This window comes from Odontesthes bonariensis, chromosome 4, assembly GCF_027942865.1.
Source record: "Odontesthes bonariensis isolate fOdoBon6 chromosome 4, fOdoBon6.hap1, whole genome shotgun sequence".
Lineage (NCBI taxonomy): Eukaryota > Metazoa > Chordata > Actinopteri > Atheriniformes > Atherinopsidae > Odontesthes > Odontesthes bonariensis.
In genome coordinates, this window is record NC_134509.1 from 15,236,250 (window position 1) to 15,257,190 (window position 20,941).

At 39.3% G+C, this 20,941-nt stretch overlaps 2 protein-coding genes across 4 annotated transcripts in view; one reads left to right on the forward strand and one right to left on the reverse strand.

Moving 5' to 3' along the window:
* arhgap10 (Rho GTPase activating protein 10) overlaps positions 1–8,356 on the forward strand; it is a 43,150-nt gene extending 34,794 nt beyond the window's left edge. For 2 of the 3 annotated variants that reach the window (XM_075463151.1, XM_075463152.1), the window contains exons 21-23: positions 3,729–3,806; positions 5,231–5,322; positions 6,989–8,356. In XM_075463151.1, coding sequence (XP_075319266.1) covers positions 3,729–3,806; positions 5,231–5,322; positions 6,989–7,077 — 259 coding nt within the window. In that variant the 3' untranslated portion in view covers positions 7,078–8,356. The remainder of the gene's footprint in view (positions 1–3,728; positions 3,807–5,230; positions 5,323–6,988) is intronic. The other variant, XM_075463153.1, reaches the window with a different exon arrangement.
* A 2,919-nt stretch (positions 8,357–11,275) lies between these two features.
* The window catches only part of nr3c2 (nuclear receptor subfamily 3, group C, member 2), a 98,917-nt gene continuing 89,251 nt past the window's right edge, over positions 11,276–20,941 (reverse strand). The window contains exons 8-9 of the mRNA XM_075463154.1: positions 17,797–17,954; positions 11,276–16,928 (exon numbers count right to left, since the gene is read on the reverse strand). Of these exons, the coding sequence (XP_075319269.1) occupies positions 16,773–16,928; positions 17,797–17,954 (314 nt within the window). The 3' untranslated portion in view covers positions 11,276–16,772. The remainder of the gene's footprint in view (positions 16,929–17,796; positions 17,955–20,941) is intronic.

A 20,941-nucleotide genomic window follows, 5' to 3' on the forward strand; every position in this document is an offset into this window, starting at 1 on the left:
ATTCTACAAGTCATGGTTTTATCAGTATCGCATAATCACTTAAACTGTAACAGACTCAATTATTTTATTTTTAACCAACACATGAACAGTAAAAGAAAAGCTTAAGCCACTTATGTATCATTTTCAGCAGACTGAAGTTAAAAGTAAAATCCTCACAGTAATCTGTCACATATATGACTGAGTCATTAATTCTGCATAGATCTAAACTGAAACAACAGATGGATTAAGGTGAAGTGAAAGATTTTTAGTCGTATTATTGATGTTGTTAATCTCTTTCACTAAATGAAGAATTCCGTGCTAGTTTGATGCGTCGCTATGCCTCTCTCTGGCCTCTCGTTTCTGTCCTCACTCTCTCTAAGTCCTTGGTTCTTTTTGTTGTTTCCATCCCGTGACTTGTCTTGAATGCTGATGTGAAAGATGAATTATCGGGTTATGCTGCAGATGTTAGAGTCTCTGCTGTGTCATGTCTACAGATTCACCTTGAAATGGACTTTCTCTCATTCACTGTCCCTTTCTCCTTCTCCATCTGCTGAAAGAAGCTGTAATATAAAAACTGGTCCACCTCCCTGCTTGACAGAGGACGGTACAATTCCTCTCACTCCCTGACCTCTGTGGGTGCCTATCTGCCTGTGTGTAGGCATGTTTTTTTTTTTCCCCTCAGATGCAAGATCAGTCAGTCAGGACTATATTCCTTATGTAACAAACTCTAGTTTTTTTTCTTTTCCTATGGCTATTTTTTTTCCATGTGCTTTTCCACATTTGGGGCATCGTGTTGAAGGACGGAAGGAGCGACCGGGAGGAGGCCGTAAATCTCAGCTCTTATTTGTTTGGAAGACAGGTGGCCGTGCGTTGGCCGTGTAAATCGTATTGACATTGGAGAGATATTCATCTTGTTTACCCTTATAGCCACAGCCCCTGTCCCTTTATGAAGACTTGCGCCATATGTCACAGGGTGTCGCCCTGGCTTTGTTCGCTCGTAAATCTTAGCATGTGAGATGGTAGAGACCTGTTAGCACAGCAGCTCTCTGGCGTTGAAGCCAGGGATTCGGCTTCAGTCCCAGCCAAAATGAGCAGAAATTGCAATTGCTAGATTACTTTCAGCCATTCTCAAAAAATGTGTTCTCTGCACTCGAAAGCGCACCTGGAAGGCGATATATTTGACTCAGTTTCCTTCCAAATCTGCCTGGTCATGCGCAAATGCATCCTGACTCACAATATCTTGAAATAACTTTTTGACGAGTCTGGCATGATTTATTATCTCCGTCATTTTCAATGACTTGCCTCATTTCTCCTCTTGTCCTTAAATTCAGTCACAGCTTCTCCCAGTAGCTCCGTTGCCCCGAGTCCTCCTAATTTATATTTTCTGGACTTTTTTTTTGTCTCTTCCTGTGTTACTGCCCTTCCTCCAGCTCTCCAGTTCTCTCACAGGCAGACAGCTGTGGATCATAAGATCGAGGATCTAAGTTTATTTCCTGCCCACCCAAACCGGCGGTGGCTGGATGAGCTGCCTGGCTGTCGGTTTGATCCCGCTCTCTACTAGAAACCGTACTAAATCCCACCACTGCCCATTTTCCTTTAGTAGAAAGGCAGTTGATAGCCCCGCTCATCCCCATGTTCGCTCCACGCCAGGATCAACAAGTCTTAGATGCTGCAGGGGGAAATTCCTGTAGTAATGAGAAGCAGCAGCTTACTTGCGTTAATGGATTCCGTCTGTTTCTAACGTGGCCGTTTGTGAGATAACACCGATGTTTAAATTAAAATACCTTCAGTCTGCACAGTTGTTTGGGAATAATAAAATGATTGCATATAATATTTCCTGCACCGCCAGATACCCACATCTGGAGAGAATTTTCTACCTGACCATACATACAATGCATTTTCAATTTCCCATGTAGTGTATATAATTATATTACAGAGAAAGCATAACTAGGTCCGTGATGGCTAAAACCAACGAAAGAGCAATTTAAAGCTTGATGCTATTTTAGTTGAAGAGAAATGGCACACAATTTCCCCTCAGTTTGACTTGGCTGTAATTGTGAAGGCAATTTTGCTACAAATCCATTTACATCTAATTCATTTCACAAGTTTCTAAGACAGGAGACATCCACTGATTTTCCCCACCTATTCTCTGATTCAAATATGCATCATAGATCCTCACAGATTTATGTAATGCTCTGCTAGTTGAAATAAGGAGTTTGATGGATGCTTTCTGAAATATTTGTTTTGGATAGTGTGTCCTACTCAAGGGTTTTGAGCATATGTGAGTCAGTTTTCCTGCAGGTGGGTCAAGTGTTGGTGCTCCTTCCTCCTTCTTTTGGCTGTGACCCAGGCAGACAGTGGTTGTGCCTCGGCCCAGGTTAATGAGTGGATTTGCTGCACTGCAGCGTACTGTCCCCCCATGCTGATGTGGAGCAGCTGAGCACCACAGTGGCCCCACACTGCTGCAGAGCTATAAATCACACACAGTCAGGCCAGGCCCAAACTGAACAGCCACCACAAGGGATGGACAAGCGCACTGAGAGAGAGTCGGGGGGGGGGGGGGGGGAGAAACGGAGAGGAAAAGCACTGCAGAGATGGGAATGAAAGCACGAGCCCGGTACTGTGTGTTCACCTCCACCTATGTCCACAAAAGATCCCTTAACATGGTCTCCCTTAAGGCCATCTCGCTCTCCTCCAGCAGTGCCAACGTAAACCCTGCTCACAACATCCTCTCAACCTCCAGCCCCCTCCCCAGCTGCTCCCTCTAATTGCCTTTATTAACGTCTCTATGGGAGCGGCAGCTAGAAGCAATTTGCTCATTATGTGCTGTATTAGCACTGGCCCTGGGGCAGGCATGGAACACAGAGGGATGCCTGGCTGAGCGTCCTGCTCTCCTCGGCTGCACTCTGCCTTTACCAGGACCCCTACCTCAATCCTGTAGGTCAGCCATAGACTTGTTGACCCTGACAACAACTGATGCTAAGCGCAGCCACTGATGTACGTGTTAAAGCTTTGCACAGACTGTTATTTTTTGACCTTTCGCATACAGAAGTTATAAACTTTAGTGCAGGCGTTAAAATTCAAGTGTCGAGCAAATAACTGAAACATTTTATGAAGAGTGTCAAATCTCTCAGACAGCTGTTAATGTCGAGGTCACACTAATTGATTTGCTTCATTTTCATATTCATCCTATATTTCAAACTACACTCCACCTTCGGTTTTTCACCAATGGGACTACTGTTTACTGAAATAAATTCTGATACATTTGGTACTGACCATTTTGGAAGGAGAATCTGTTATTAGTCTGGTTTCTCCACAGCAGACATGTTAATACGTCAGGATAGAGAATCTGTCCAGGAAACTTTTAAGCCTTATAGTCGGATTTTAGCTGTTAGCTTGGATTACTGGGTTTTCATTTTCTGACTGTGTATTAAATTTGCTCCTTTGAAATTTACTTGAAATAAATTGGACTATTTATTTGCTGGTTCTTTATTGACTGTGATGTATAGTTATGAAGTGGTATCTCAACAATAGTCGAGCTTACTTTAGTCTCTTACTCCACCCCTTGAATTAGCTGCTGGCAATAGTGAAAAACTGTATTTAATGCAGCTAAATCTAAAAAGCATGTTGTTTTCTCCGCTGTTGTGCTGTCTTATGTCATTTCTTCCCACAGAATACTTTAAATTAAGTAGCTCTTAAGGGTCTGTACAATCTTATCATCATCAAGCTGCTGTGCTTTCTATTTGCAGAACACCTCCAATAGCTTCATGTGAGAGTCTAGCTGCTTGCGCCTCAGCTGCTTCTGAAAAAGAAAAGCCAGAAGAGAGGTAATCAGCTTTGTTTTGTTTTTTTCCAAACCACAACCCACCTCACTTTGCTATGCAGTAACTGCAGTGGACCATTCCCTCAGTCTGCAACTCTTTTTTTTATTTTTATTTTTTTTTGAGGAGATATTTTCATTCTTATTCACCTGTTGGTTAGAAGTTGTGTTCTGAGCTTCTTCCACTTCTCAGTTCTTCTCAGTTCTCACTCACTTGCTCCGTGCCTCGCTCGTTGGTCTCATCTCGGATGCTCACTCAATAGAATCACTCAATTTTTTTTTTGCAGTCTTGCACTTCGGTATTTTCCCTCACCTTTTCAGACGTTCACCCTCGCTGTAATTTTGTTACCTTTTGAGGGATTCAACACAACGCCAGTATTGGCCCATCTGGAATGGCCGTCCTCCACCTCTTTAAGCCACAAATGGTATCTGAGTGAGCAGGAAGGCACTGTGATGAAGTCCGCCCGTGACGTGTGCCTAATGCTCTGTTTGCTTCAGAATAAAGAATTCCTTTTGAAAGCCCTCAGATGTTGCTGAGGAATATGCAAAGAGCTTTTGCTGGGCCAGTAATGTTATTTTCATATAAATACAAGTCCTCACTTTCCAAACGCCGTTCTACATGAGTGCATTCTTTCAAAACTCTGAATGTGAGAGCTTGCCAGTGCATTGTTGTATCGACAACCCTGAGCAAAAACTTTTTATTTATTTATTTATTTTTCCAGTTTTTGTATCTGCTTTCTGTTTTCTCATCCCACATTACGGGCGCTCTGTGCAAAGAATATGAAATATTTATCAGGGCATCGTGTGTTGAAGGCACAATTTCAACATAATAATGTTGCTTGCATTCAAGATAACGCTTTTCAGTGGTGGGCTGAAACAGTCTTTCTGTGGAAACGGGAAAAAACAGATGAATTCATATTTTTACAAACCTGTGCAGAGCACTGAATGCAGGTTCTTTGGCGGCACTGTTTTGCATCAAACTGATTTGAAAATGCAGTTTCTAAGCTCAGAGATGAGACTTTAAAAGCTGAAGCACCGTAGAGGGAGATTTATATTCTGCCTGTATTTGTGTGCAAACCCACTTTAGAATCCCCCCTTCACTTTTTAATTATCTCACCATAGTTGGTTGCGTGCTGTGTTGGACCTGATGTGCGCCTGCATTTTCAGCGGAACAAAAACCTGCTGCAAGCAGCGCCACATCTCATTGTATGTGTTCATGCTCTCTCACTTGTCTGTCTAGACTGGGGACAGGGCAAGGCAAGGGTGTTGTGGCCCAGCTTCTTTTGGTACTTTCACATATTTTCCAGCCCGGCCCATTTCTGCTGTTTCAGGCTAGTGAATGAACGAACGAGCAGACCTTGGGCCCAGATTGAACTGTGCGGTAATCCTCTCCAAAGCTCCGCCAGCTCACTGATTGCCTTCATTTTTCAGTGTCACCAGCAGGAAAGCCAAAGCAGTGTACCCATGTGAGGCAGAGCACGAGTCTGAGCTCTCCTTCCAGGTCGGCGCAATATTCAACGCTGGTAAGTGTTATCACGCACACCAGTTGCTCACTCAGAACCAGCCCTGGCATATTGGATTTGGAGGAAAACTGAACACATAATCTGATCTTGAGTTGAAGAGAGAGATGGGATGAAGAGAAGGGTGCACAGCGAGGGGTTGGGCAGGGGGACACAGATTTGCTCTTTGGTGTCTCTGCGACGAAGCTCGGCTGAGCTTTAATCACTCTCAGAGGAAATAAGTATTTTGTGGTTCCTTTTTTTTCTTTTTTCTTTTTTCTTTTTTTTTTGGTCGAGCCCCCTCTTTTATTAGACACAGACTGTTTATCTTTTACTTTAGTCTTTATGTCCTTAATAATTCCCAAAACGGAGTGCATTTATGTGGTTCCTATGGTCTGGTACCATCTCGTTATTTCCTGTCTTGTTGCATGTACATCAGTACTTCCTGGTTATTTCTTGCTAAATCGAGTTTGATATAAGGTGGTATGAATGAATATGAACTCCATATCTTAATAATTCACATAAATTCATTTCAGGGTCACATTTTCATAAATAAATGTACGTTTTACTGCTCATTTACTCCTATTAAATATTGATATTTCAAATTTCATCGTTAGGTTAGACCTTTTGTTGAGTAGTTGCTTTATTGAATGATGTCAACTTTTGAATAGGTTGAACATCCTGTTAATCTGATTAATCAGTGTTTTAATTACATTACATTGATTGCACCCTCTAAAGCTCCTAAACAAGCTTTAAAGGAAGCGATTAGCATTGCCACATGAATGTTAAGTGCAGTTTTCACTAGTGAAACATTAAATGTGTCATAAAATGGTATTTTATATATTCAGCCAAGCTATTGTGTTATTTCTAAATGCATCTGTAAATTTTAGCCTAAGCTAAAAATATGCCTAAAATATTATAATAATATACAGATTTGTTAATGTTAACATGTGGACAAAATCTCTGCATTGCTTGTAGCTAATTAGAATTGATTTGTTAATTTAACAGAATAAAAGTCATTCTGCATCTACAGTATATTTAAATCATTTTTTTATCTAATTTTAAATTCAGAACACAAAACTGTTGAATTAGAATTTGTGTAGAACAATATTAGCACTCATTCAAGTCATATTCTGTCTTTTAATCCCTGCATCAGCAGCCTGTTAGTTTAGGAGCTAAATTCAAAGCTTTTGCTTTGATTTTGGGTGATTTCCTGACTCCTGTTTACTCCCTTAGAAAAGATCGCTCCCTCCCCTTTCAATTTTCTGTATAATTGCAAAAACAAAATAAGCCAATCGCCAAGCCAGACTGAAGCTGTAATTGCAAGAATTAGTTTTATTTATTTTTGAATGTTCTCAAGAGGGCGAAGACGTGCTGTCTGACACATCTGCCCTACTAAATGGTTCGAGTTTCGTTCTACCACTGAGATTTGGTTCCTCTGAAATTCTAAAAGGGACAAAAAAGAAGAACCTAAAGCAGACTTCAGATGTGCAATTGAGATAAGAAAAGGTCACGCTGCGCTTAAGTCTAACTGCTTAATCACTATAACCTCCATAAATCTTTACCCTCTTCACTCTTCACACATGTACTTGTACTCACTGGAGGCCTTGTGTCCTCTGTTTGTCCCCCACCCTTCTCCTCCCTGTGGTGTCGTCCCACCCCCCCGGCGACGCTGTGTCCTCCCCTGCAGTGACCCAGTCAAGAGAGCCCGGCTGGCTGGAGGGGGAGCTCGAGGGAAAGAGGGGCCTCATCCCTGAAAACTATGTGGAGATGCTGTAAAACCAAATGGAAATATTTATGGACACTTTATTACCTTCACAAAGGGTATTATGCGAAGATGTATGTGCCTCAACTCAATTCACAGTAGAGCCTCTTTGCATTGAGCGACAATGCCATTCGTTATTGCTGGGAAACTATTTTAGACACGCAGTTCTATGCATTTTGGCCGGCAGGTAGACTTGTGCTGCATCGGCATGTATGTTTCGTTGCTCGAATTTTGACATGTTTAAGTTTTCCCAAGAGCGTCACCATTGTAATTGCAGAATGGGATTGCACTTACGATGTCCTGCTATATATTAAAGCCTTTTAATGCCTGAGTAGTAGCGGCACCAGAGAATGGGTGTCTGCCTGATCTTACTCTCCTCTGCCCATTTATACATGGTATCCATGAGCACAAAGTGAAAGGGAGATCCTCAGAAGCTGTAAGGTAGGATGTCAGCACTCGAGTCGCTGTAGCTTTTAACCCTCTTTACAAATTAGTTTGGTCATATCAGAGATGCCCGTGTGCCTTAACCATCAAAACACCCATGGTGAACGTACCTATGAAAATGAGTTGGCCGCTTTCGCCGATGTATTTTTCTTTTTTCTTCAACTGTTTTAAGAATATCTACATATTGTAATGAGGCACATTGTTACTGTAATTTTATTTAATTTAATTGGCACATTGATTTTTCTTTTTCTTTTTTTTATTTTGAATACACTCTGTACTGTTTTTGTTGTTGGTGCACTCCTTTCTCTGGAGCCCCGTTATGTCAAACACTAACATCAGACAGTGTCAACAGAGGTGAATGTCACTAGATTTTAATGATCAAAGCCAAGTTTTTTTTCTTTTTCCTGTCAAATAATCTCTCTGTTTGTTTCTCCAAGTTTGTTTTTACGTTGCTCTGGTTCTTTTGAGCAGAAAAAAAAACGATACACTCCAAGGACGCAGGATTTTGCAGTACCTCGTGTATTTTAAATATTCTTACCAAATTAAAATTTGCAGTCTAAATGTTATAAGCTATGACCAAGTACATCAACTCTGTTAAGTGACTGGTTTTAATTTAACATTTTTTTTTTTTTTAGGTTTTTAACATGTATGCACCCACATGACTATCATCACTAACTTGTTGTTCAAAAGGTTGATTTGTTTTGGTTCAGCTGATTGTGTTTTCAGTTGTGGTTCTAATTTAATACAGTGATTCATGACGTTCTTAAAAAAAAAAAAAAACCCGACTTGTCTGTCTTTTTACCTTTGGGTATCCTCTTCTTGAATAACTAAAGATTTTCTTTAATGTTTCTTTTTGTTCATTGTCAAAATCAAATTTTTGTTCCTAATGTCACCTCTAATTTTATACGATGGTGAAAACAATTATGGAAAATGAACCTGCAGCTCTGGGGCAATTCAGCAGATTCTTTCAAAGTTTTCTCACCTTTACTACTCCCCCCCCACCCCCAAATCTGGATTTTTGTCCAATTCAGATACCCAAGAAAACTCTTGAAAAAAAATTGCAGGGGAATTTCAAAACTGATTTACTTATACTGACCCCAGAATGAAAACTGGCACATTTAAGATATTTTCTACACCTATTAAAATAGGAAATTGAAAATAAAGATCAAATAGTCCTTTAGATAACGCAGTATAGTGTATATGTAAATTAAGATTAGAATTTTCTTTGATTTTTATCAAATAAGTTACAAAAGTTATTTTCCATAATGCAAGCTTGGATACGACCTTTTAACCTTATGTATGTTCTACACTTCACGGCATGTTACTTGTTCACCCATCCACACACTCGTGCAGCCCTGATTTAATGTTTGCACACTGGCAAAAATGACCAGATATCACCAAATAATGTCAGTTGTTAGAAAATGTACTTGTGGGGGTGCTAGCTACATAGTTAAATAGGGTTAATATTTTCACTTTCCCCAGTTGTTTTTTATTTTCAAAAATTAGTAGCTTCTAAAAATATTTTCCTAGATGTAAATGAGGGATATATTAATAAGATAGGGGCTTATTTGCTTGAGGTGAGACTATGTAGCCAAACAAGCACCTAACGTTTTCTTTTTTTGGTTTTTTTGGTTTTTTTTTGTTTTTTTACTTCTTTAACCTGTGCGAAGAAGGACATGCAAAAGATGTCAAAGTGCTTTACTTTAAAGTGAAATCGATGCACCTTTTCTGATGACCAATTGACCACGACACCTGGAGCATCGCAGTTTCCCACTGAGTCTGAGAGTAAAGTGACTGGTGAAATGTGGATTTACAGCCACATTGATTCATGTAGTGTAATGTAAGCCCTCGTCTTTATATTGACCTGCACTGGTCTCACCGACTGAAAGCTACATCCAAAATAACTTTCCGTAAGAGGATTAAAAATAGATGCTAATCTTTCAGAGAGGAAACATGTTAATCCACGCCCTCCATGATACATTAATATCTCAGCTTCACACATGTTAATTCTTTGACTATATCTGTATAATTAGCACACCAAATGGCCTGCAAGCCCAGTGCTTTGACCTTTTCTTACATAATTACCAGCAGTCAACCACCAGTATTATATACTGACCTCCACTAAGTGGGCTGATTTTGCTGTGTAAACACACACGGGCTTTTTTCAGGGACAAGAATTACAGTGGCTGTGGTTTTTTGGTGCGACCCATGTCCAACAGTTCCCTAAAGAAACTACAGAAATGATAACATAATGAAATGAGGCAGAGCTAATGAGATGGGCAAAATATTCCTCCACTCTCGCCACCACCGCCCACCCCTGGGGCTCTTCATCATCTTCCCTCTGCCAGAATACTGCTGAATCATTAAGACATTCACCCTGCCTGCCTCTCACTCTGCTTTGGACTGTCTCTCAGAAAGCTTGCCATGTTGCTCTGTCTGCCTTCATTTCTCACTTTTTCTCTGCCTACCTGTCTGTCTCTCAGTAGTAGTGTCTGTACTCTGTCTCTCCTCCATGTCTCCTTCTCCTCAGTGCCTCACTTTTCTTCTGCTTGAGTGCGCATTTTAACATGAAATCGGTTCATTCATTTTTTTTTTTTTTTTTTCTCGGTGAGTTTGACGAAAATGAACTCTTGTGGTAATTTTGATGGATCAGTCCCATATTTCAAGGCCTTTGCAATGCTAGCGTATCACTTGAGGTTGGCACACTTGCTGTGTTTTCTGCACCTCTGCATGCATTATTTATGAATAGACATTCAACTGCACGTCGGTGTGGCAGCTTTGTTTTAGGCTAAATATTAGTGTTTGAGTGAAAATCCATGTAGACGTATTCATTTCTCACTTTCCAGTCCTGGCTGCGGGCCAGCTGTCCTTTGCCTTATGTGACGCACTGTCCTTCAGCCTGAAAACACACACCACTGAGTGACTCAGCTCCGGTCAAAACTCCAGAGCAGTTTACCTGCAAGTGTGAGAAAATGACACAACCGGGCGCCACCAGTGTGTCTGAATTCCCCAAACATGCACATTACCGACTTAATACTTTCTGGTGTCTTTATTTGGTTCCTTCAGAGAGCAAAGCTCAACTATAATCATGCTAAGACTTGATGTATTATTGAGGCATAAAACTCAGTGGGAATTTAGAGAAAAGTGAATTTCATACATAAAAGAGAGAGCATAGAGGGGTAGGAAAAAAAAATCGGCTCAGAAAGTGGGCCACAGAAGCTGCCATGTGCGCGGGTGCAGCCGTGAAATCAGCCTGATCCAATAGATTCTGTTTATCTGGCACGACTACAAGTGAAAGCAATTGGAAATCTGGGGGAGATTTGGAGAGGGCTGTGATTCAGGGAAGGGGGAGGGGAGAGGGGGTAAGCAAAAAAGTAATACTGTCTGCTCTACAGTCTGGCAAAGCAGGTGTTTGTTCAGATCAGCCTGTAACAAGGTTAATGGTGATTTTTCACCACAGGCATCAATTCACTGTAAGAGTCTCATGCCTCGCTTTCCCTTTCTTTTCTTCTCCTAATCCCCTTCTCCTTGCGACTTCTGTACCTGCTGCGCTCTTTGTCACTTCTGCTTTTCCGTGCTCCACTGTGTTTTTATTTATTTATTTATTCATTTTTGGGTCATTATTATCCCCAGCCACCAAATGCAGCCGTTCCACATTAAAACGGTTTGTTTCAGAGGGGCACCTTCTCTAGTTTCTTTGCCGTGTTCTAAATCTAAGTACACACTTGATGTACAGAACACACAAACAGATTACATCACATCAAATGATCAGTTTAACGATTTTATTAGAATCTTGCAATAGTTTTGCAAACACAAGTATGGCAATATCTGCATCAGAATATACAGCAGTGACTGGTTTAAAAAAAATGTCTGATTAGTTTATGGCGAAAGAGGTTTACTGTATATTTGTTAGGAAAGATTCTACTGAGTAAAAAGTCATTTTTGGAACTTGGAAAAAAAAAAATCATTTGTATATATAAATAATTAATGCACTGCCATGGCTGTGGAGATATGGCTTAGTCTCTCTTCACCCGATTCACGACTGTTAAAAGTAAATGGCAATGACATGACTCCGCACGCACGCACGCACACACACACACACACACACACACACACACCGTGACGCAACAGTGTCAGAAACAGCAGTTTGACAAATTCTGAGACAACCATGCCCAAAAGGAGAGTAAATTTAGAAGAAAACAGCTCTGAAGATAACATAGCTCCCTAGACAATAGGACAAGTTCCATTTTATATGTGGCAGTAGGTGGTGATTGATGACCATTAAATAAACCTTACATTAATCTTGTTCCTCAGAAGAATTGGTTTGACAGTTTGGGAAATACTCTTACCCACTTTTTGCTGAAAGTTAGATGAGAATGTCGATACCACTAACAGGTCTGCCTGTTAACAGAGACCTGCAATGATTTAGAATTGAATTTCTCTGCTCAGACTTGCATTACTCACAATGCAGCTTGAGTTTAGAATGTTTGGTCATCTCGGCTGTGGATTAAAACTAAGAGCGTATCTTTGTGCCCAGTTCAATATTTTGCTATTGCACACCAATCTTCCTACTGTTTGGCCTGTTTCAAGTCAACATTATCCATTCATTAATGAAGCAAAGATTAAAGCAGGCTCTATAAACACAACAAACCCAAGAATCATAATGCCTACCCATGATGCTGTATGTCATATTAAGCTAAAACAATGCTGGAGGACATGTTTTTCAGGTTCCCATTATGTATTCTTTGGGTCCAGTAAAAAATAGGATCCTTTGTCAGGTTCTCTGTATTTGCCATGTAGATTTTGAGAACACAGGAATTAATTCCACCACTCTACCAGAAATACTTTTTTTTTTTAATTTCCTAACTTGGAAGTTTTCAGTCCCAAAATTACAGCCTTAAGTGATACTATGGTAATTTGGAAGTCTGAGCAGCTCCCAACTGTTTCGGTCTGAAAGAGATTTATTTTTCTTTTCTTCTAACAGGTTGTTGAATGAGGTTGTGTGAATTACTGAATAGTCTGGGTCTTACCTACAGTACACGGTGGTCAAACTCCTCTCAGTTTAGGAAAGCAGGGAAGAATTCTGATGAGCGAGCTAAGCTAAAAGTTGCTCCAAACAGGGTCAGGTCAAAGCTAAGTTTCACTCTTTAAAAACAATTCAAACCCCATTAACTTATAGCGATTCGAGCGAACGCTACATTGAACTTCACTTTAGCCTCAGATAAGTAATTACCTCTGCACTATATTTTCTATATTTTCAACATGGATGTTCTTCAGTTGATTGAGAAACAAAGTTACCATCTGATATAAAAGTGAAGTGGTGTTACAATAGGGGTTTGAGCAGGTTTCCTTTTTCTAATTTTGAGCAAAAAAGCTAGCTTTGCTCACCAGTCAGAATTCCTCCCTTATTCTCCCAACTGAGAGTGCTCTGACTGTTTGTCTGTCTGTTTTCTTTCACATAGAAACAAAGAAAAGGAAGAAGAAGAAATGCCTCTTTAAGCTAAAATAGCCATCTTTTGGTTGTAAATACATGTTTGGTGTTGTAACTTCACATTTGATGGAATCAATCTTCTCATCCAACTTTAAGTAACGCAGATAATAAAGTGTATTTCAAACTGTTTCAAAAGACCTGTGCCCAAAAAAATCCAAGGGAAGAAAGGTTGTAAGAAGTTTTGATAAGATTATTACATAACCCCGCTTTGAGTCTAATTATTTTCTTTTGTGGCTGGACCTCGTTTTGGCAGTTAGTGCAAAAGACGGTCACAAGACAAAGTGCCAAGATGTCAAGATTTCATGTTGTTTTGTGTGTGCACAAATCTGTATTTTAAGACTAGGAAGTCAAGAACTTTTCTTTCATTTATACGAGTTTCAATAGTTTGTGACTTCTTGATTTTTATTGTGGTGCTTATCAACAATACCGCCATGAGTAAGGAAATCATTTCAACAGCAACAAGGATCCATCACTTAATACAATTTGTTACAAAATAAGAAATTCTTTTTGATTATTTTTTTTTTCTTTCAGTCAAGTGAACAATGATGCAAAAAGTTTAAAAAAAAAAAAAAAGAAAGAAAGAAAGCAAAATAAAATAACTTTACTTAAGATGAAGATAATAAATGATCTCTCTCTAACATTCAGGTAGTAAGTTTCATAAGTCTCTCACTATTTATGATACATTCATTTCTCTATTTGGCCCTTTTTGGTGCCAACCCTTACTGTCGATTCTTCTCTGTGACGCAAAACACAGAACATGGCGAGTGGGAAACACATTGTTTTTTTCTCCAATATTTCAACAAGATGGTTAAAGTAGAAATGTTTTATACTATACTCAACATAAAGACTTGCTGTATTATTTACAATATATACTGTAAAATTGTAAATCAGGTGAGATAAAAAGGCACAAGTTTCCCTTTTTTTTTTTTTTTAAATACAATGTAAACATCTCGTCAAAAAGCATGCAATAACAATTCATTTTACAAAAAGGATATCATTTTTAGACAAAGTACTTAAATATTGTTTTCCAGCAAAATATAATTCTCTCAAAAATACTTTCCCATTCATCCTATGAACCACTGACAGTGACAGTTTTTTTTTTATTCCTTTAAAAAGGGCAAAAGAAAATGGGGCAAAATAAGAAGTGAGAGAATAGCGAAAGGGCACAACAAAGATGGAAAAATTACATAGAATGAGGCCTTTCTGATCAGGTGTTTTCCGAAATTATTGCGGTGGGGAACATTATTATTGGGTAACGTTATATTTACGCAGAGAAGAGTGCCAATGCTGCCAAAAGAGCTGTTTAACATTTGAGCCTATATAAGCCAATATATTACTGAAAAAAGGCCCACGCATCCATCTGATATTTTTCTTTCCGAATTTATGAAAAGGAAAAAAAAATGGGGGGGGTCACACACCAAAAACCTGTTTTTACGCACCTAATATGGACAACCCTTATTTAAGAAGAAATAAAGGTTTCCCATTTCTGATCCACCATCACCAGTCTACTTATGTAAGTACACTATGAATGACACTGTGAGTCCAGCACCACCTATCCCTCTTTCATGCCCGTCTTCAAACAATTACCACCACGGAGGAGAACTCATAGTGCGGCACAGCAGCGTTATTAAGAGAGCTCAGGCCACAAATATAGTTCACGAGCACCCTGCTGTGGTACTGATGTCATGTTGTCTAACTTTAGGCTGGGTGACCATGCAGAAAGGCCTGCCCCCCCATTATCACAGTTGCTTAAAGAAGCAGACAATCCTGCTAGCTGCACTAATGCCTCATTTCACATTGTATCTCCTCTGTGCAAATCTAAATGTGGAAACAGGATATGGCTAAACCTACAACATATATGCATATAATATCCACGTTGAAAAAGCAGATAGACTATTCACATGCTTGCCAGGAAAAAAAAAAAAAAAACGATATCTAGATTCACACACACAAACCAAAGTCATACTCACTTCATACACACATGTAAATACACACTTACAGGGCACAATAACTGAACAATGACCGCATCTCCTCACACATTCATTTTCTTCCCCAGCGACTCTATCGCTTTTCAGTAGCATCACAGTAGTGTTCCACAACCATCCAGAGACCAGCGGGGTGTGAGAAAAGTTAATGGTCCAGAAGACAGGGCCTGCCATACTGAAAAATAGTAGAACTTGGCCCAAAATAAGACCAAAGAAATAAACTACATCAGGAAAGGTGATCATACCAACACAAAAATCTGTTCTTCATCAAGCACTCGTGTACCTTAAAACATCTTCTGTACAACAGCTGAATAGAATGTGTCTACGAAGTTGTTAATACCTGTACATTTGCCTGGTATTAATGCATTAGCTGTAAGCACTGTAGAGTAACGCTCCATTTTGGATAATATCAACTTTACAGAGTATGTGTGTTTAAATTTGTGTCCATATATTGTACTGTATGGACTGTCTATGAGTTACTGTACATGTTATGTCTCGCCTGGCTTTATAGAAATGAAGCACCTTAATGTAAAATGACTGGCTTGTCAAAAACTAAACCTTTGCAACACACATTTATAAAATGCTTTTTTTTTATTATTATTATTTCTGGGAAGAGTAGATAAGTGTTGGTTCACAAAGGGCTGGTTTTGCTTCATTGTGAGTAAAAACAGACATCTGGACAGCTGCTCTGGCGATAACACAAATGACAGCTATTACTATGGACACACCTCAGTCAAATCCATCGCCAGCCGACTGTTTCTGAAATTGTTTCCTTAAATGCATTTTTCCATCCTGTAGCACTTCTGACCTTTTTTGCAGAAAGGTAAAATCTTGCTTCAATATAATCTTAATTCTAAACCATAATATCTCTAAAATAGTGACTCTATGAAATGGGATTTTTGTGTGCAAGCTTCCTTTTACACTGAAGAGACATATTCATTTCAAAACAGCTTAAGCTTTTCACTTTTGCATATTAGTTTTGATTGTTTTACTACACATTTTCAAACTTTAACAAACTCAGTATGTAAATGTGAATGATGGCTGTTATGATACAGATTGAGATTAAAACTTGGACTTGTTAGATTTTATGTATTTTATTTAGCTTATGATAATGCTTGTATAGCCCTTGGGATATCTTTAAATAGACCTTATGCCATACAGTTACATTTCTGTCTCTCCTCATGAAGGCCTTTGCCATGTAGTCTTGTTGCTACACTACAAAGCTAATCTTAGTACTGGCAAAAATGTTTCCTACTGCTGTAATTTGTGAAAGACTGCATAAGCTGGAGTTAATATTTGCAAAAATCTTTTCTCTAGATTTGTGAGAGACTCATTTTAGTGTGTGTGGAGTGCATCTGTATGTTTCTGTGAAGGCATGTGGTCAGAAGTGTATCAATTTCTCTCTACTCTTGTTGTGTAATGAACGTATCTAATGCATTCTAAGAAATGTATGGCTTTATCTCCATAGAAAATACTGTTATCGTCTTTGGGGCAGGGGTGCATGGGCGTACTTCGGGATGCTGAGTCATATTTGTCCTTCTCATTGTGTCGTGCCGCAAACTTTTCACAGCTCGGAAACGCTTACGATCATTGCAGGGTCGAATCCTTGCCCCCTTTTCACTTCTGTCACCACATCACTTAACTTAACCAAGACGGGGACACTGGCATACTGGACGACGGGGTGTGGACCAACACAGGTCGGGCCTTCATTGCACATTTTCACTTCCTTGAACTTTTTTCTCCTCTTGTCCAGTTCTTAATGTCGTTTCTGTCCCAGCTGTGTAGCAAGTCACTTCTTGTGGAAGTAGATTGTGTGAGTGAGACCTGACTCCACCTTTGGTATCTGGTCACTGATGATCTCCACCAACATTTCGGGGAACTCCACCTTTAGTGCCTGGGACTCACGAAAAGTGTAGAAACAGAAGTCCAGCAAGTTCCCAACCAGCTGTAAACCACAAACATATGCCTTAATAAGAAACATTCTGTATTTGTAACGTTTGTTTATGTATTCTGTATTCTTCCCACCTGATGACCCCAATGACATGTTGGTCAGCACTGCTCACTGGTCTATATAGGGATTATAGGGAATTATTCACTGAGTCTGGTCCATTTTTTCTTTAGCACAAGTTTCTGAATATATATTCTTTTATATTCAATTAAGCTTGTCTGCATTATTAGTATTTTCAGCTCTATTATGCTCACCACTTGGGGGCACCACTGATATTTCTTTCTTTTGTTTTGTGCAGCCTTTAAAAAAAAAAAAAAAAAGGTCATTCATGCAACACTAACCTCATTCAGGGTCATTGAGTGTCAAAGAATTCTAGCCACTTATCTCTTTGACCTTTTACTTTCTGATTCTCACCTCCAGGCTTTGCATATGCTGCCATTCTCCCCATGCACTCATTGACCCAATGCATAGCAAAAAAACAGTGATTTAGCACATTCCCCACAGTGACCACTCTGCTCTGATCCAATAAACCGAAAGCTGGTATTGATCCCCTTCTGTTCCATTCACCAGTGCAGCCTGGTCACTGCCTCTTCCAAAATAACCTCCCCCCCAGGGAGAAAGTGGGATGCAATAATCCTTATTCCAAACCACACAGCTCCATTGAACCACTAAGCAAAGCTTTAACCAAAACCACTATGCTGCCATTTTACTCTCAACATTTCCTGGGAGATCAGAGCCCCAAAGTGCCGGTGGACACTTCACTCCGAATGTGAAGGCATGACATACAAGTGAGGCTGCCAAGGGAAGCCTGTGCAGATCTGTTTGCAAGTGGCACATGAGAGGCAGACAGGCCAAGGATACTTACATCATGCATGGCATCCAGCAGCTTGGTGAGCTGGAAGAAGCGCTGCCAGGTTTGGCCGGAGTTGTTGGTTGCTTTTCCCACTGAACGTCGGAGCTCCTTGATGTAATTAACCCTCATCTCCTCAAACGCCGCCTGATTCTTCAGACCCTCTTTGGGAACTGAAAAACAGACAAATCCCTCTGTCATCATCTGGATTTAGAGACAACACTTATATAGCACGACAGAATATTCGCAGAAACAAAAATAAAATTAATAATACATTTAAGATTATGATTAGATAATATTCCTATTATGTCTTTATTCATTTATTTATATATGTATTTATTAAGAAAATGGCAAAACAATGGACATTTTATTATACGTTATCAAAGACACTACGCCAGGTTTTGTAGATTTTTTATTTTTTTTTTCCCTAATTTTGATGTAATTTAGCTTGAAGACTGTTCCTATAAGGAACACTGAGTTAGCTGCAGAATTTGAGTGCATTAGAAAATAATACCAATATGTAAAACATCAGATATGCATTTATGGCAACATAGTTATCAGTTAAACATCCTTGATGTATTTAAATATCACAAACAAAGTTTTCATTGTCAAAAAAATCATACTGTTGCAGGATGCCAAATTACTTTTTTCCCCCCAGAAAATGTCATTAAATTATATGTCATTTGTACCGAGATGGAAAATGATATTGCAGCATAAAGAATCAAACAATTATTAGTCATTATTCATACAGTAAGTCATTAAATAAATTTTGTATTGGCTGTATGTTTTTGGGTAACTAATGATGATGTTATGAGGTTAGTTAGTCTCTACTTTAATAATAATAAATCAGACATCCAAAAATAATTTTATTTATCATCTTCGTTGGAAAATGGCCAATCCATAGTGCAATGTTTTCTATTTACCTCGTACTCCACTTAAAAATTACGTTAGAGTAAGACACTCCGAAAGGGTAAAGTGTCAGACATTTAGAGAAGAGTCTGCAGAGCTGCTCTGTAGACAACAACTAATCCTCAGCTGTTATAGAGCCCCCCAAAAAATGCCATAAGGGAAACACTCATAGCTCAACATTTCATTGAGTTGTCAGTAACTTGGAGTAAGCTTGTTGCCTTCCAAAAAAAGTCTGGCAAACACTCATTTAACATGATTTGCAGTCAGTGGGCCAAGAAATGCACAACCAGCAGTGTGCTCCTTTAAAGCAGAAATGTGTAACCATGTAAAGGGTAATTAGAGGTGCTCGGTGAATTATGCTTCAACTCCCACACAGTAGCCTTTTTTTGGACATTCTATCTGTACTGACAATCCAAGCCTATTTAACAGCTCACTACTACCACTTTTACATTTCAAGTGGGGATTCGTTTTCATTTGTGGCCACTGATTCATGAGAGACGATTGGTAAATGGAAAGAAGCTGATTAAAACTTCTTAACAACAGTGACTGCTAAAAAGAACACTAATGGGAATTAAAGGGTTTAATAATCTTGTCAACCAAGCCTCATTTATCATGCACTTTGTTCGGTGATCAGAGCGATTAAACAAGTACGAGCTTAATTCACACTGTGGTTATTTGCACTGCGGCACCAGTGCACTCGCTGTTAAAAGACCGTGTGATGGAAACTCAGACAACTGTGAAGAATAAGTCCCATGACTATATCATGAGGATGCATTGAATATGTCTACAGTATCTTTTTTTGTGCAAGAGAACAAAGTCAAAGCTATGGAAGTCTGCCAAACGTCTTTAACACTCTTGCCGGTAGCCAAATGAATAAAGACCTTGTTTCTCAACAGGCAAGTGACAATGAGAATTTGTAAACAATTTTGGTACCTGCAATATGCATGGAATTTCTGCATCACTGTAATGAGGTATGTCGGTTTGTAAGGTATCAGAAGCTTTTTCTAGGTGTTTTTCATCTATTAAAGGCTGCAAGGAACTGTGTTTTTTAATTATTCATTTTTCCTGATTTAACAATGTTTTGGTCTTTAAAGTGTCCCTGAATTCTTAGATCATTGACATTTAATGACAGTTGTTTATTTCTTTTGACAAACTATTAATGTATACACCACATTCAATACTTAAATGTGAAAGTAATGCACATGGTTTGAGGTAGGAATTTAAGAAATCATTTTGTGTTCATTTACAGCTGCAGCTTTGATATACATCAGAATGAGCCACCTCTGAAAAATAGCCATTCACTAGATGTCAAACAGCTGTCAAACAATCTTCCAATCACAGAGAGATAATGGCACTGACCTTTGACACAAATTTAATTTGCACTCACAGAAGAATCTGACATGACAAAACATGTCAAGAGGGGGCTATGGTGTTTGTGATTTATGAATTGAACATTTAGGGGTTTTTGAATTTGTTTTTACAAAAGAAAGTACAATCATCTGCACTAATACTTTCAAAGACCAACATCACCTCGTTTACACATTAAATGAGCTTATTTTCTGCTGTGCTTCTGAGTAGCCTGAAGTCTCAGATAAACATAAACCATTTGTAAGAATGCTACAAAAAACTAGCAACTGACAGGACCTGTTTGAATTCTGCGGCATTGACAGCCATAGGCAAAAAGCCTGTGTCTTGTCAGTTAGGATCGCAGGTCTTCGAGAACACATCATTGTAGGTCACTAACTCGGTGGATGCATGTTTGTTTGTGTTTGGCTGCCTTGCTCTCCTCCTCTCTTTCTGTCTCCTTCTATGTAATCCTTTTCATCGTACTTTGACGTGCAAACACCTCTGGGCTTAACATACATTAAGCTGAAGAAAGCAGACATAAAAACAGAATGTACCCTGATTGGTGCAGAGGCTGTGACTTCTCTGCTATTTCATGGCTGACATGATGAGAATGTGCTAAAAACCCAGGACTGCATTTGGACCTTTTGTTTTTCTCCCACTGACCCACATATGGCCTGATTAGGAACTGACCTGGCATTCAGGGGTGTATCCATGAGTGGCCCCAAAAAAGGGCATTTATACCAACATAATTGGTGTCAAATTGATTTTGTCTTCACGTATAAAGCCAGTTCAACTAGGCCTCATTACTTACTTCGAAGACGGCTATATTATTATGTTTACCACAAACCCTGGAGAGTTCTTTTCCTAATGTATGTAAAATAAAGATGCTCTATCTCTCGCAGCA